We start from the raw sequence: 17,395 nt of genomic DNA, 5'->3' as shown, positions 1-17,395 counted from the left end.
AGGAGTTTGAAACATCTCCCCAAAAGGAAGGATTTCAATACAAACCACAGCATAAATCTGCTCAGGAATGCTCTCAATTTCAACAGAAAGCATTTGTATGAAAGCTGCTAATATTCAGCCAGAACAATGCTCCGTCAGGTTTTGAGTCAATTGGCTATAGCACACCATGTTGGTGGCTGCAGAACTTACTGTCAACGTAAAAGCCAACAGGAATATGCCACGTGAAAGCAGAAAGCATGTCGACCAGAAGCAAACTCATTTCTGATATGACCCAAAGCTGCTAAATTAAGACAACAGCAGTTAGAGAACCTTGCTGCAAAGTAACAGCATTAAACACTTTGGGATTATACAGTGAAAAACAACAGCTGCACTGCCAGTAGCAATACATCAATAACGTAAGTCTACCTCCAGCCTGCCAACACCAGTGAGTACCAAGTATAAAGGTGGTGAGAAGAAAAGAATATCATAGTAGCACTGAGTTATACTGCTGAGCAAATGAACATTCAAGTATGCTCCATGATGCTTTGAATTTCAGCCACTATCAGTTTGACACATTTGAAATTTTCCTGTTCATATTTAGACTTTTGAGACAGCAGATGCAGAGTTAATCCCAATACAGATGGCTTATTCTGTCAATTCAGCGTCATCAGACATTTACTTAATGAAACCTCCTACCTGCTAGGAAGCCTTAAAAGGATTAAGAGTTTTATCTCAGTCAAATCTCCTATCCAGCAGGACAGCAGCAATTAATCCCATTAGCTAACAGGTTTAGCATGCTAAGGCACCTGCTCCTGATTAGCAATACCACGTGCATGCCACAAATCTTCAATATAAGGCAAGGCTGAGTATAGCATTGATAAAGACACTAGCTCCAAGGGACACCAGCTTTCAACATGAGTGGCACAGACAACGAGTCTGTTTCTACATACTCACAGAGAACTTCAGCAAGGCGACGATCCAACAGCATTAGCATGGATCCTATGCCCAGCATTCCTGAGTATCCAGGCTACCAAGATCTCAAGGTAGGTTTCATGTTTTACTCACTTACTCTAGAGCTACAAACCCTCTTTACTATCTCCAACAACTATGTTGCAGACGTGGCTTGCTTTTGGAGAAAATGCTGAAAGTACTTAAAGATGCTGGTTAGAATCTAACTAGAGGAGTAACTTCCCAAAGAACAACTGCTCTTGAAGGAAACTTGAGAAAGCAAATGCCAGAGTGCAGCTGTGCAAGACACTTTTATTTCAGCCACATTCAGAATACTATGTGCAGATCTGGTTGCCACACTACAGGGAAGGCTTCGGTGAGTGCCGAGGAGCTCTACCAGGATTGGAGCACACTACCTATAAGGAAAGGTTGGACAAATTAGGTTGTTTATGGCAAGTTTAAAGGAGATAAACAAGGCATGTTTTTTTATGACAGCACAGTCTGATTCCTTTAGACAGACAATTGAATTGGCAGAAAATAAAGGGATCCAGCCCAAGTGCAGACATATGGGATTAGTTAAGTGTCATAATTGGCACAGACATGATAGACCGAAGGGCTTGTTCCTGTGCTCTAGCTATCTGGAATGCCTGAGATTGGCTTCCGAAATGATAGCTCTCATGTGCACTGTTGCACTTGGTTAGCTAACAGTGTCTGACTGTCTCAGTTTAATTGGCAGTACAACTAAGGGATTAGGTTCATTTTACAGGCTTGGCCAAGTAAAGTTTCTGATCAGGGTGGAGGGAGGAACTCATTTGGTTCACTAACTTCCTTAAGGGAAGGGAACTATCAACCTTACCTGGTCTGACCCACATGGTAAAATAGCGCACTGTCAGCACAGCTTCACCAAGGGGAGATCATGCATTGGTTAGAAACTTTTCAGGAAATAAGCAGGTTAGACCAAGGAGAGCCAAAAGATGTTATCTACCAGGACTTTAAGAAGGCCTTTGACAAGGTGCTGCACAAGAGGCTGCTGAGCAAAGTAAGGGCCCACTGTGCTGGAGGCAAGATACTAGCATGCATAGCAGACGTTGCTTTCTGGCAGAAAGCTGAGAATGGGGTTAAAAGGGTCTTGCTCAAAATAGCAGTTGGTGACAAGGGGTGTTCCCAACACTGACTCTTGTGGACCACTACTTTTCTTTTCTTGTATTCTTCTAGATGAAGGAACTGTGGGCATTCTGGTTAAAGTCTACAGACAATACAGGGGCAGGTAGTACTCAAGATGTGAGGAGGCTGAAGTAGCATTTGGACAAGTTTGTAGAGTGGGGAAAGGACTATTTTCTAAACGGGGAGAAAATTCAGAAGTCTGAAGAAAAAGTGCAAAAGAGATTTGGACATTCTAGTCCAGAATTTTCTCTGTAAACATGCAGGTTGAGTCAGTAGTTTAGAAGGAAAAATGCGATGTTGGAATTTATTGAGAATATAAAAACAGGAATGGACTTCTGAGGCTCTGGTCAGGCCACATTTGGGTGTATTGTGGCAAGTTTCAGGCCCTATATCTCAGTAAAGACCTACTGGCCCTGCAGTGGGTTCAGAGGAGGCTCACCAGAATGGTCCCAGGAATGAAAAGCTTAACACTAGGAATATTTGAGGACCCTAGGTCTATACTCAAGTTTAGAAGGATGAGGAGGAATCTAATTGAAACTTACAGAATACTAAGTGGCCTGAACAGCATTTCATTGGAGAGACTAGGACCTGAAGGCACAGCCTTAGAGTAAAGGGAAAACCTTCTTAGAACAGAGATAAGGAGAAACTTTAACCAGAGTGGTGAATCTATGGAATTCACAGCCACACAAGGCTGTGGAGGCCAGGTCATTGCGTACATTTAAGACTGAGATAGATAGGGCCTTGATTGTCAAGGGTTATGGGGAGAAAACAGGAGAATGGGGTTGAGAAACTTATCATCCATGATTAAATGGCAGAGCAGACTCTACGGGCTGAATGGTCTAACTTCTGCTCCTATACCTTGTGACTTCAGACGCACAGCAATGTGGTTGACTCCTAACTGCCCAGGGACAGGTAATAAATGCTGGAATAGCCAGTGACGCCCTTATCCCACGAATAAAAAAGGTCATTTCCAGGCACATGTCACCAGAAGCTAAAGCCTAAGCCTGAATGTTCTCCAGGCTTTGCAGAAGATTGCAGCTGCTTCAGTGCAAGGTGTCAATAAAACTGAACAGCGCAGTCAAACGCCTAATACTGATCTTTTATGACTAACTGCCACCTCCAGTAGTTAACCACCAGTGTCACTAGACTAAAAACATTCCGCTCAATCTCAATGTACAGTATTGTCTGTACCCCTGTAACCTAGTCTCTCCCACTGACTTGTACAGTTGTTGATGAACAACAGCATGAGGTTTGGCACGTAATGGGATACTGTAATATGTAAGAAAATCCCACAGTTGTCTGGTTGTTCTGTTCCAGCTACCACTTTTTAGAAATCTTTGCAGCTTCCACACTAAGACTCCCTTCAGAAATACAAAGGCATGCTAACTAATTCTGACCTAATTCTATTCCTAACTGCAGTCTGCAAGGTGTTTACCAGGAAGACTTCATTCCAGCCCAGCTCTTAATACCTCCAGCTGGAAGAAAAACACATCTCCAAAATCTGAGAACAGAGTAGCCATTCAATCCCTTGTTCAATGGAGTCTCCAATTCCAAAGCATTGCAGGATTGGCTGGCGACAGCACATTTCTAAACTCCAATAAAAACACAGGACAATTCAATGACAAGACTCTGGAAGATTACTTCAATGAGAGACTCCAACAGCTCAAACACAGCAACCTGCAACACACAACCCATAATGGTAAACACTCTCAATGACCTGCTACGACGACAGTCTTGCAATAGGATATCAGTAGTGCTTCTAAACTGCACAGGAGGGGAAAAAACAACCAGCGACTTCACACTGCAAGAGCCACTACTGGATTTTTCTCATGCATGTCCCAGCCATATCTGAAAATATACCTTCCAGTTATCTTTTAATGTAAGACTCTCCCACTTCAGAGCTAGTGAATTACTCCATTCAGTCATCACACTTCCCAAGGTTCAATCAGCAGCAAACAAACAAAAAATCTGAATATGTTTGTTTTCTGGCTTAGTGCCAAAACAAAGAGAAGTACAGCACAGGAACAGGCCCTTCAGTCCCAAGCCTGTATGAATCATTATGCTCTAAACTAAAAACAAGCCAAGCCTTCTGCCCCTATGCATGCAATGTTTCCTCCACCTCTTCTGACAGTGCATTTCAGGCTCCTACCACACTCTGCATGACATATTTCCTGACATATCTCCATTAAGTTGCTCTCCCCTCACGTTTTGAACCTGTGCCCCCTTTATAATTGAAACTTCAAACGGGGTGGGGGGGTGAGAAAGAACCATCAGATCTCCCCTCCCTGTCTTTCTGGTTGAAAGCAATCTTTTAGTCTTTTTAACCTTTTCTCAGACAATGCCCTCAAGACAGGCAAAATCCTGGGTGAACATTCTCTGCACTGTCTTCAAAGCTTCAAGTCCTTAGGGTAGTGTCATTCAACTACAAGCCCTGATCCAGACCATGTTTTCTATGCAGCCAGCACAAAATACATTACAGCAGGACCACAGATTATGGAAGAAGTGACTTTTGCCAAGTGAGCTGCAAACTCCTTCATGCATTAAGTTTCTAATCTATCACTTCATCAATTGATCTTTAAATACAGACACTAAAACATCAACAAGTGACAATTTCTAGTTTTAATGGCAGATTTACTGTCACTAACAAACTGATTGCACTCCAATATATATTTTAGCATGAGGACCTTGTAAACATGCATGGTATTTTTTTGTCCTGAACACAACCCTAACAAAGATAGCAGGTGGGATCACTTTACTCAATGCCTCATGATCCAGTTATTGTTTGGAAATTAGCTCACTGGCAATTTCAATTTCTTAACCCTGCCCCAAAATATTGAAGAATGAGTTTAATCTTCAAACGTATAAGTATATTGCCTTCGTTTTAAGGCAAAACTGTCTTAGAAAATAAACAGTTAAAAAGGCAGCAAGCAAATGGGAGTGGATCAGTTTTGGGCAAGAGCCCACATGCAGCCCTGCTACTCTGCTGTCATCTTGGTGCTGTGCCACTGGACTGACAGAAAGAGTTACAAAGTAATAAAAGTTTATTAGCTGCAAGTTAAAATATTTTGTCAGTACTTGGAGCTCTCCTGAAATGATGGAACACTTCAAAACATTTTATGCAAAAAGCAGTAGCTCCTCTTCCTAAAGCAACCTTCAACAAGATTAGAGTCAAGTACTTTTGTTAACCTATGTGGTGCTTACTGTGTTTAACCATGAAGAACTGTACTGACTAAATTCATAAAAAAAATAAAAGAAAGATTTAAGAAAATACTGTTTTTGTTAGACTTGATCAGCACCCAGTACATAACATAAGGCTAAAGGAAAATGCATAAGATCAAAAGGGATTTCACCTGTCAGCAACACATGATGACATATTCAAAATCACAAATGCTACATACTCCACCCAAAGACTAGACCTGTAACTGAATTTTTAAAAAAAATTCATTCTTTAATCATAGACCACTTCGAAATCACCTCCAAAGTTTGTCTACTTGCTTCTTGCATTGAATCGAGGTTCTCCACAGCACATGAGATTTCAAGACAAACCTCAAAATCCAGCTTTGCAAAGTGCAGATCTACATAACATTTTTGCAGCTCATTCAGTGAAGTGCTAAAGGATACAACCATCACACTACACATGCAGCTATAAAACACCAATACAATCTGAGAGTTCTCCATAATGGAGTATATTGAAGACCATGGATGACAGATTTTGATCTCCCAGGGATTTGAAGGATATGAGCAGCAGGCAGCAAAAGTGCAGGTAAAATACATCAGTAACAATGTTATTATTTGGGAAGGAAATAGTTTACTTGTGGTCATGTAGTCATATATTCCAAACACTCTACGCAGTGTTACTAGTGAGCCAAGTTGACACAAAAGGGACAGTTTTAAAAACCTCACACCTAATTTATGATCATACATGCTTTTGAACTAATTTATTTACCCAAAGAGTTGATTCTTGCACTGCAGTACAACTCAAGTAACCTTCAAAATGCCTGTGGTGCATCGCATGCGTGCGTGTGCTGCACGTAAAACGGAGAATAAATTACAGCCCATTTCCAACATCAAGCACAACAGGAAAGCTGTCCTGTAACTAATGAAGTCAAAGCAACAACTGTTTCGATTGGGATCAGCACTACCTTGCACCCTTTCAGAGTTGCAGACTACATCTCAATTCCCATTAGAAAATAACCTGGCCTGCTCTCCCTCTGAACAGCAACGGTCACTAGGCTCCCCATTCATGACTTACCAGTATAGGTTTTGACTGTGAAGGAGCCACCAGCTGAAGATTCCCAGGCATATGCCTCATCATCATTGTGCTTAGTAAGGACGGTAACCTTGTCAGCAACCAGGTAGGCAGAATAGAAGCCAACACCAAACTGGCCAATCATTGAAATATCTGCACCAGCCTGCAGAGCTTCCATGAAAGCCTTGGTACCAGACTTGGCAATGGTGCCCAAGTTGTTGATCAGGTCAGCCTTTGTCATTCCAATCCCAGTATCAATGATGGTGAGAGTATGGTCATGCTGATTGGGGATGATTTCAATCTTCAGATCCTTGCCACTCTCCAATTTTGAAGGATCAGTCAAGCTTTCATATCGGATCTTATCCAGAGCCTATGAATTAAAATGCAACCATAAATCAGGCATCAAAATTGAACAACAGACATCAGGTGGCATATTACATGTATGTGTCAGTACTTGGAGCTCTCCTGAAATGATGGAACACTTCAAAACATTTTATGCAAAAAGCAGTAGCTCCTCTAAACTCCTCTTCCTAAAGCAACCTTCAACAAGATTAGAGTCAAGTACTTTTGGGGCAGAATTTGTGCGAACCACTCTAAAGGCTGACTCAATACTTTTATAGTGAATAGTCACAGATCTGGAATCAGGGAACAGAAGTCAATAAAAGCAACTGAGAATTGCGTAAATAGTAGGAAATCAATTGCAAATGAGTCATGACAAATTTGGGATGTGCTCAAGCCTACCAACGGTGGAGGACAGGAGACTAAGCTCCAGGTCAAGTCTGATGGGTTAACTGATGTACAGCGCAGAAACAGAAAGATCATAACCCTCACCCCCAAAACAAACGGATGCTACAGAAAGCAGGCCTACAGATGGGAGAAATGTGAAAACAGACTGGGTCGGGTAGGGCTATATTCACTGGTGTTTAGCAGAATGGGGGTTGGGACTCACATAGGAACCTGCAAAATTCTAAAGAGACGAGGCTGGCAAAACCCTTCCTGTGGTTATCCCATGAACAGCAAGCCAGACCTGGGGTCACAGTCTCCAGATACTGAGTAGGCCATTTAGAAAGGCAGAGCAGGTTGAGCATGTTACTAGGAAGACTAATGGAACATTAGCCTTTCTTGCAAGAGGATTCAAGAACAGGAGCGAAGCCTTGCTTCCACTTAGAGGCTTGGTTAGATTGCATCTTTTACAAAGAAAAAAAAATTATTAACTGAATGTTATCAATGCCTGCTAGGTCACCATTTATTGCTGTTCCTAACTGTCCAGAGGGCAGTTACGACTCAACCACACTTACACAATGTACAGTTTTGCTCTGTTAGCTCAGGAAGTATACCACTGCCATTGAGAGAGTGCAACAAAGGCTCATCAACTTTGTTCCCAGAATGGCAGGAACATATGACGGGAGATTGGCCAACTGGGCCTGTATTCTCTATAAGGTTACAGAAAGAGGGACAATCTCATTAAAACTTACAAGGGGGTTGCCAATTAGATCCCAAAATGGACATATTCTCTTTCAAAAAAATTACAGGGTGGTGAATCTTAGGAATTCTCCACTCCAGAGCGTTGTGGAAATGTATTTTGAGTATGTCTAAAATATATTTGACAAGTTTTTTTGATTACCAAAGGCACAAAGGATTATGGGGATAGTGTGGGTAGAACCATGATTGTACTGAATGGGGAACAGGCTCAATGGGTGGAATAGCCTCCTCCTATTTCCAGAGTGTTGTCACAGGCTGAAGACGTTAGATATTGCAAGGTCTTTTTAGATGTCAAGTGAATGAAATTTGTGGAATACTGACAACTGAGGGTCTGGGGGCAGTGACAGGAGTGTACAGGACATGCATGATTTGCAATTGTATCTGTATCAGGCTGTTGCCACTGTTTCAAATGTCAAAGTTGATTGCAGGCGGACCGTCTAATTTCAAGATAATAAAAAGTGTGCAGCTGGATGAACACAGCAGACCAAGCAGCATCTCAGGAGCACAAAAGCTGATGTTTCGGGCCTAGACCCTTCATCCAGCTTCACACTTTATTATCTTGGATTCTCCAGCATCTGCAGTTCCCATCATCTCTGGTCCGTCTAATTTCATTTGTTTTACATTTTGTAGCAGCATGATACCAAGTGGCTTGCTGGTTCATTTCAGGGGATAGTTAACAGATAATCACAGGTAGGCCAAATCAAGAAAGGACAGCAGATTTTCTACCTAAATGGGCATCATGTAGTTACATGGATACCATTAAGACAGGTTTTAATTCCGTATTTTACAGCATTCAAAGTTAATTTTTGCCATGGTGGGATTCCAAACCACCACCTCCAGAACATTAACCAGGGCCTCAGGACTGCTAGAATCTAATGGCATGACCACTACGCCGTTGGTAGTACTTATGCAGTTTTGGAGAGACAAAGTGAGAGACTACAGAGAATAAAAGTTAACTCAAAAGCATAAGCCAGCTTTGTTGGCACAGCAAGAGCTTAAAAGCAACCTGTGAAGGGAGTTAAAACGATTTACATCACTTGGTCTAAAACACGAATCATTTCTAAAAACTAGAGGATAGCAAATACAACATGAAGGCCAAAGGTAACACAGTTTCAAGGTTCCAGATTTATAGATGCGTATAGAAAGTACATAGTAACAAACCGTGATGAGTCAGACTTAACATGTAGCAACAGGTAACTAAGATTAGGATTTGGAAAGCACTTTGATGGAGGCAGATTCAGTCATCACTGTCAAAAAAGGAACTACACAATCAAAAGAGGAAGACAACTGCAGAGTAGCGGGAGCTGAAGAGAATTGTGAACACAATGGGATGAAAAACCTCCTTCCCAGGACAAAGACATTCTGTCAAGAATTCAGAACAAAACAGCAAACGTGTGAAGAAACTCACATCAGAAGCATTGGAGATCAGTTCTCGGAGGAAGATTTCTTTGTTAGAATAGAAGGTGTTAATGATCAAGGACATAAGCTGTGCAATCTCAGCCTGAAAGGCAAAGGTTTCCACCTCATCGTCAATGGTGCGAATTTCTTCAGGCATCTGGATGAAAAACAGAACACAATGCTGAAAACATTCCATTCAAAACCGTCTTCTCATCTCTCTGCTTAGCTTCTGTAGAACTGTGATCCTACATCAGAAGCTCATACTTCACTAACCCAGGGTCTTAGTAAGTAAATGAACAGAGAACACTTTCCAAATTGCAAAATCTGTGAACTTTAAAGAAGCACATATTAGAATGCAGTACTATCACATCGAAACAATGCTCTTGGTACCTGTCACCTGAAAACAACCCTAAACCTGTGGAATGGGTACACTTTGATGCCAGCAAAGCCCTCCGTCTCCAAATTATAAACACAGTAAACACCCCAATGGACATACCCAAAAAATATCACAATTCAGATTAATCAGCAGAAAACTCGAAAAGGATCATAAAACTAAGCAGAGATGAGAAAGAGCAGTTAATTGCCAACTCACTGACCACTGGCTATCAGTTGACAATGAGATGGCCAGTACATATGAAGAAGCTATTCCACTTTGCCTGAAGAAGAGAGATCAGCTCCAGTTATTTATTTGGGGGAAAAGAGCACACTGGGTGGGCAACTCGACAAACTGCCCCTTACACAGCGGGTGGAGGTGAATTAAGACAGAATCTTGCGGAGGAAACGTTCAGTTAAACGTAACCGGAAACGAGGCGATGAGAGCACTTCCGCTTCCGTCACAAAATGGCGGCGCCCTCCGCACATGGCTTGCAGGGAGACACAAAAGAGCCGCCCTCCACCCGATGGGGGAGGGGGTCAGACAGACATGAACAGTGCTCACTATTCCCGGGGGTAAAGCACCCCGCTGTATCACTGATCACCTTCTCTCTCTCTCTGTATCTCCTCCCGGTACAAACACCGTGCAGGGGTTAGGGCCCATCCTCGCTGCCGGCCTTGTCTCTTCACCCCGCGAGTACAGTGACCTTGTCTCTGGCACCATCAAGCTGCCGACCTCTTCCCCCGCACTCCCCATCCCTGGCTGCGTTTGAGTTAAATGTTTCAATCCCGGGTCTCCCCCTGGTCGATGCTACTGATTATTTTGGAATGGCTCAGTGGTTAGCACCGCTGTCCCACGGCGGCAGGGATCCAGGTTCAGTCCTATCCTGGGGTGACTCTCAGTCCAAAAGATGTCCTGGTTGGGCTGGACTGGCCATGGGAAATTACCCCCACAGAGTGCCGGCGATGGGGTGGCTCTGCGTGGGAGGGTCAGAGCGGACTCAATGGGCCAAACGGCCTGCCTCCACACAAGGGTTAAGATGTAAGGGTGTAAGATAACAAAGTGTGAGGCTGGATGAACACAGCAGGCCAAGCAGCATCTCAGGAGCACAAAAGCTGACGTTTCAGGCCTAGACCCTTCATCAGAGAGGGGGATGGGGAGAGGGAACTGGAATAAATAGGGAGAGGGGGAGGCGGACCGAAGATGGAGAGTAAAGAAGATAGGTGGAGAGAGTATAGGTGGGGAGGTAGGGAGGGGATAGGTCAGTCCAGGGAAGACGGACAGGTCAAGGAGGTGGGATGAGGTTAGTAGGTAGATGGGGGTGCGGCTTGGGGTGGGAGGAAGGGATGGGTGAGAGGAAGAACCGGTTAGGGAGGCAGAGACAGGTTGGACTGGTTTTGGGATGCAGTGGGTGGGGGGGAAGAGCTGGGCTGGTTGTGTGGTGCAGTGGGGGGAGGGGAAGAACTGGGCTGGTTTAGGGATGCAGTTGGGGAAGGGGAGATTTTGAAACTGGTGAAGTCCACATTGATACCATATGGCTGCAGGGTTCCCAGGCGGAATATGAGTTGCTGTTCCTGCAACCTTCGGGTGGCATCATTGTGGCACTGCAGGAGGCCCATGATGGACATGTCATCAAGAGAATGGGAGGGGGAGTGGAAATGGTTTGCGACTGGGAGGTGCAGTTGTTTGTTGCGAACCGAGCGTAGGTGTTCTGCAAAGCGGTCCCCAAGCCTCCGCTTGGTTTCCCCAATGTAGAGGAAGCCACACCGGGTACAGTGGATGCAGTATACCACATTGGCAGATGTGCAGGTGAACCTCTGCTTAATGTGGAATGTCATCTTGGGGCCTGGGATAGGGGTGTAATGCTGGCGTGAACCTCTCCCAGGTATTGAATATACAACATTACTACCGGGTATAATTACCGTGTTTCTCTCTCTGACAGGATTTACCGGTGACCGGACACGATACCGGGTATAATTACCGTGTTTCTCTCTCTCTCTGACAGGATTTACCGGTGACCGGACACGATACCGGGTATAATTACCGTGTTTCTCTCTCTGACAGGATTTACCGGTGACCGGACACGATACCGGGTATAATTACCGTGTTTCTCTCTCTGACAGGATTTACCGGTGACCGGACACGATACCGGGTATAATTACCGTGTTTCTCTCTCTGACAGGATTTACCGGTGACCGGACACGATACCGGGTGTAATTACCATGTTTCTCTCTCTCTCTCTGACAGGATTTACCGGTGACCGGACACGATACCGGGTATAATTACCGTGTTTCTCTCTCTCTGACAGGATTTACCGGTGACCGGACACGATACCGGGTATAATTACCGTGTTTCTCTCTCTCTCTCTGACAGGATTTACCGGTGACCGGACACGATACCGGGTATAATTACCGTGTTTCTCTCTCTCTGACAGGATTTACCGGTGACCGGACACGATACCGGGTATAATTACCGTGTTTCTCTCTCACTCTGACAGGATTTACCGGTGACCGGACACGATACCGGGTATAATTACCGTGTTTCTCTCTCTCTGACAGGATTTACCGGTGACCGGACACGATACCGGGTATAATTACCGTGTTTCTCTCTCTCTGACAGGATTTACCGGTGACCGGACACGATACCGGGTATAATTACCGTGTTTCTCTCTCTCTGACAGGATTTACCGGTGACCGGACACGATACCGGGTATAATTACCGTGTTTCTCTCTCTCTCTCTGACAGGATTTACCGGTGACCGGACACGATACCGGGTATAATTACCGTGTTTCTCTCTCTCTCTGACAGGATTTACCGGTGACCGGACACGATACCGGGTATAATTACCGTGTTTCTCTCTCTGACAGGATTTACCGGTGACCGGACACGATACCGGGTATAATTACCGTGTTTCTCTCTCTGACAGGATTTACCGGTGACCGGACACGATACCGGGTATAATTACCGTGTTTCTCTCTCTGACAGGATTTACCGGTGACCGGACACGATACCGGGTGTAATTACCGTGTTTCTCTCTCTCTCTCTGACAGGATTTACCGGTGACCGGACACGATACCGGGTATAATTACCGTGTTTCTCTCTCTCTGACAGGATTTACCGGTGACCGGACACGATACCGGGTATAATTACCGTGTTTCTCTCTCTCTCTCTGACAGGATTTACCGGTGACCGGACACGATACCGGGTATAATTACCGTGTTTCTCTCTCTCTGACAGGATTTACCGGTGACCGGACACGATACCGGGTATAATTACCGTGTTTCTCTCTCACTCTGACAGGATTTACCGGTGACCGGACACGATACCGGGTATAATTACCGTGTTTCTCTCTCTCTGACAGGATTTACCGGTGACCGGACACGATACCGGGTATAATTACCGTGTTTCTCTCTCTCTGACAGGATTTACCGGTGACCGGACACGATACCGGGTATAATTACCGTGTTTCTCTCTCTCTGACAGGATTTACCGGTGACCGGACACGATACCGGGTATAATTACCGTGTTTCTCTCTCTCTCTCTGACAGGATTTACCGGTGACCGGACACGATACCGGGTATAATTACCGTGTTTCTCTCTCTCTCTGACAGGATTTACCGGTGACCGGACACGATACCGGGTATAATTACCGTGTTTCTCTCTCTGACAGGATTTACCGGTGACCGGACACGATACCGGGTATAATTACCGTGTTTCTCTCTCTGACAGGATTTACCGGTGACCGGACACGATACCGGGTATAATTACCGTGTTTCTCTCTCTGACAGGATTTACCGGTGACCGGACACGATACCGGGTATAATTACCGTGTTTCTCTCTCTCTCTGACAGGATTTACCGGTGACCGGACACGATACCGGGTATAATTACCGTGTTTCTCTCTCTCTCTGACAGGATTTACCGGTGACCGGACACGATACCGGGTGTAATTACCGTGTTTCTCTCTCTCTCTGACAGGATTTACCGGTGACCGGACACGATACCGGGTATAATTACCGTGTTTCTCTCTCTGACAGGATTTACCGGTGACCGGACACGATACCGGGTATAATTACCGTGTTTCTCTCTCTCTCTCTGACAGGATTTACCGGTGACCGGACACGATACCAGGTGTAATTACCGTGTTTCTCTCTCTCTCTCTGACAGGATTTACCGGTGACCGGACACGATACCGGGTATAATTACCGTGTTTCTCTCTCTCTCTGACAGGATTTACCGGTGACCGGACACGATACCGGGTATAATTACCGTGTTTCTCTCTCTCTCTGACAGGATTTACCGGTGACCGGACACGATACCGGGTATAATTACCGTGTTTCTCTCTCTCTGACAGGATTTACCGGTGACCGGACACGATACCGGGTATAATTACCGTGTTTCTCTCTCTCTCTGACAGGATTTACCGGTGACCGGACACGATACCAGGTGTAATTACCGTGTTTCTCTCTCTCTCTGACAGGATTTACCGGTGACCGGACACGATACCGGGTATAATTACCGTGTTTCTCTCTCTCTCTGACAGGATTTACCGGTGACCGGACACGATACCGGGTATAATTACCGTGTTTCTCTCTCTCTCTCTGACAGGATTTACCGGTGACCGGACACGATACCGGGTATAATTACCGTGTTTCTCTCTCTCTCTCTGACAGGATTTACCGGTGACCGGACACGATACCGGGTATAATTACCGTGTTTCTCTCTCTCTCTGACAGGATTTACCGGTGACCGGACACGATACCGGGTATAATTACCGTGTTTCTCTCTCTCTCTCTGACAGGATTTACCGGTGACCGGACACGATACCGGGTATAATTACCGTGTTTCTCTCTCTCTCTCTGACAGGATTTACCGGTGACCGGACACGATACCGGGTATAATTACCGTGTTTCTCTCTCTCTGACAGGATTTACCGGTGACCGGACACGATACCGGGTATAATTACCGTGTTTCTCTCTCTCTCTGACAGGATTTACCGGTGACCGGACACGATACCGGGTATAATTACCGTGTTTCTCTCTCTGACAGGATTTACCGGTGACCGGACACGATACCGGGTATAATTACCGTGTTTCTCTCTCTGACAGGATTTACCGGTGACCGGACACGATACCGGGTATAATTACCGTGTTTCTCTCTCTCTCTGACAGGATTTACCGGTGACCGGACACGATACCGGGTATAATTACCGTGTTTCTCTCTCTCTCTCTGACAGGATTTACCGGTGACCGGACACGATACCGGGTATAATTACCGTGTTTCTCTCTCTCTGACAGGATTTACCGGTGACCGGACACGATACCGGGTATAATTACCGTGTTTCTCTCTCTCTCTCTGACAGGATTTACCGGTGACCGGACACGATACCGGGTATAATTACCGTGTTTCTCTCTCTCTCTCTGACAGGATTTACCGGTGACCGGACACGATACCGGGTATAATTACCGTGTTTCTCTCTCTCTGACAGGATTTACCGGTGACCGGACACGATACCGGGTATAATTACCGTGTTTCTCTCTCTCTCTGACAGGATTTACCGGTGACCGGACACGATACCGGGTATAATTACCGTGTTTCTCTCTCTCTCTGACAGGATTTACCGGTGACCGGACACGATACCGGGTATAATTACCGTGTTTCTCTCTCTCTCTCTGACAGGATTTACCGGTGACCGGACACGATACCGGGTATAATTACCGTGTTTCTCTCTCTCTCTGACAGGATTTACCGGTGACCGGACACGATACCGGGTATAATTACCGTGTTTCTCTCTCTGACAGGATTTACCGGTGACCGGACACGATACCGGGTATAATTACCGTGTTTCTCTCTCTCTCTCTGACAGGATTTACCGGTGACCGGACACGATACCGGGTATAATTACCGTGTTTCTCTCTCTCTGACAGGATTTACCGGTGACCGGACACGATACCGGGTGTAATTACCGTGTTTCTCTCTCTCTCTCTGACAGGATTTACCGGTGACCGGACACGATACCGGGTATAATTACCGTGTTTCTCTCTCTCTCTCTGACAGGATTTACCGGTGACCGGACACGATACCGGGTATAATTACCGTGTTTCTCTCTCTCTCTGACAGGATTTACCGGTGACCGGACACGATACCGGGTATAATTACCGTGTTTCTCTCTCTCTCTGACAGGATTTACCGGTGACCGGACACGATACCGGGTATAATTACCGTGTTTCTCTCTCTCTGACAGGATTTACCGGTGACCGGACACGATACCGGGTATAATTACCGTGTTTCTCTCTCTCTGACAGGATTTACCGGTGACCGGACACGATACCGGGTATAATTACCGTGTTTCTCTCTCTCTCTGACAGGATTTACCGGTGACCGGACACGATACCGGGTATAATTACCGTGTTTCTCTCTCTCTCTGACAGGATTTACCGGTGACCGGACACGATACCGGGTATAATTACCGTGTTTCTCTCTCTCTCTCTGACAGGATTTACCGGTGACCGGACACGATACCGGGTATAATTACCGTGTTTCTCTCTCTCTCTGACAGGATTTACCGGTGACCGGACACGATACCGGGTATAATTACCGTGTTTCTCTCTCTGACAGGATTTACCGGTGACCGGACACGATACCGGGTGTAATTACCGTGTTTCTCTCTCTCTCTCTGACAGGATTTACCGGTGACCGGACACGATACCGGGTATAATTACCGTGTTTCTCTCTCTCTCTCTGACAGGATTTACCGGTGACCGGACACGATACCGGGTATAATTACCGTGTTTCTCTCTCTCTCTGACAGGATTTACCGGTGACCGGACACGATGCCGAAGCTGACGCTAGGCCTGATGGTCCTGACCGGATCACACCCGGACCGCCCACGCGGATGAACAGATCAATCCGCGGTGGAGGGCTATGGCGGTAAGACCTGGACCTCCGGAAGTGGCCCTCCCTATACTGCACAAGCACAACCCGCACAGGGCCCTGTCCCCGACACCAAACCGGGGGGGACACACAAAGCCCCAGAAAGGTGGCTGGAACAGCGGGATATTTACTTAGAGCGGAGGGAGATGCTGCGGGGGCGGGCGGTTACACAGTTTGTTCCAGCACTTTCTATGCGGTGACGTAAGGACGTCGCGGGGAAGGCGGGGCCTTTGTTACCAAGGAGACGGCAGGCAAAAGTGATGGCGGCGGGAAGACGCCCAGAGAGAGAGAGAGACCCTGATCCCCCTCTCCCAGAGAGAGAGAGAGAGAGAGAAACCCTGATCCCCCTCTCCCAGAGAGAGAGAGAAACCCTGATCCCCCTCTCCACGAGAGAGAGAGAAACCCTGATCCCCCTCTCCCAGAGAGAGAGAGAAACCCTGATCCCCCTCTCCCAGAGAGAGAGAGAGAGAGAAACCCTGATCCCCCTCTCCCAGAGAGAGAGAGAGAAAAACCCTGATCCCCCTCTCCCAGAGAGAGAGAGAGAGAAACCCTGATCCCCCTCTCCCAGAGAGAGAGAAACCCTGATCCCCCTCTCCCAGAGAGAGAGAGAGAAACCCTGATCCCCCTCTCCCAGAGAGAGAGATAGAAACCCTGATCCCCCTCTCCCAGAGAGAGAGAGAGAAACCCTGATCCCCCTCTCCCAGAGAGAGAGAGAAAAACCCTGATCCCCCTCTCCCAGAGAGAGAGAAAAACCCTGATCCCCCTCTCCCAGAGAGAGAGAGAGAAAAACCCTGATCCCCCTCTCCTAGAGAGAGAGAGAGAGAAACCCTGATCCCCCTCTCCCAGAGAGAGAGAGAAAAACCCTGATCC

At 46.0% G+C, this 17,395-nt stretch overlaps 1 protein-coding gene across 7 annotated transcripts in view; it reads right to left on the bottom strand.

The window, feature by feature from the left end:
- The window catches only part of hsp90ab1 (heat shock protein 90, alpha (cytosolic), class B member 1), a 31,121-nt gene extending 14,635 nt beyond the window's left edge, over positions 1–16,486 (bottom strand). The window contains exons 1-4 of one of the 7 annotated variants that reach the window (XM_059645075.1): positions 16,428–16,486; positions 13,669–13,718; positions 9,231–9,377; positions 6,344–6,710 (exon numbers count right to left, since the gene is read on the bottom strand). In XM_059645075.1, the coding sequence (XP_059501058.1) occupies positions 6,344–6,710; positions 9,231–9,377 (514 nt within the window). In that variant the 5' untranslated portion in view covers positions 13,669–13,718; positions 16,428–16,486. The other 6 variants (XM_059645078.1, XM_059645072.1, XM_059645074.1 and 3 more) reach the window with 6 other exon arrangements.
- Positions 16,487–17,395: the final 909 nt, after the last annotated feature.

This window comes from Stegostoma tigrinum, chromosome 4, assembly GCF_030684315.1.
Source record: "Stegostoma tigrinum isolate sSteTig4 chromosome 4, sSteTig4.hap1, whole genome shotgun sequence".
Lineage (NCBI taxonomy): Eukaryota > Metazoa > Chordata > Chondrichthyes > Orectolobiformes > Stegostomatidae > Stegostoma > Stegostoma tigrinum.
Note: the sequence above shows the minus strand (reverse complement) of the source record. Positions and strands in the feature narration are given on the sequence as shown.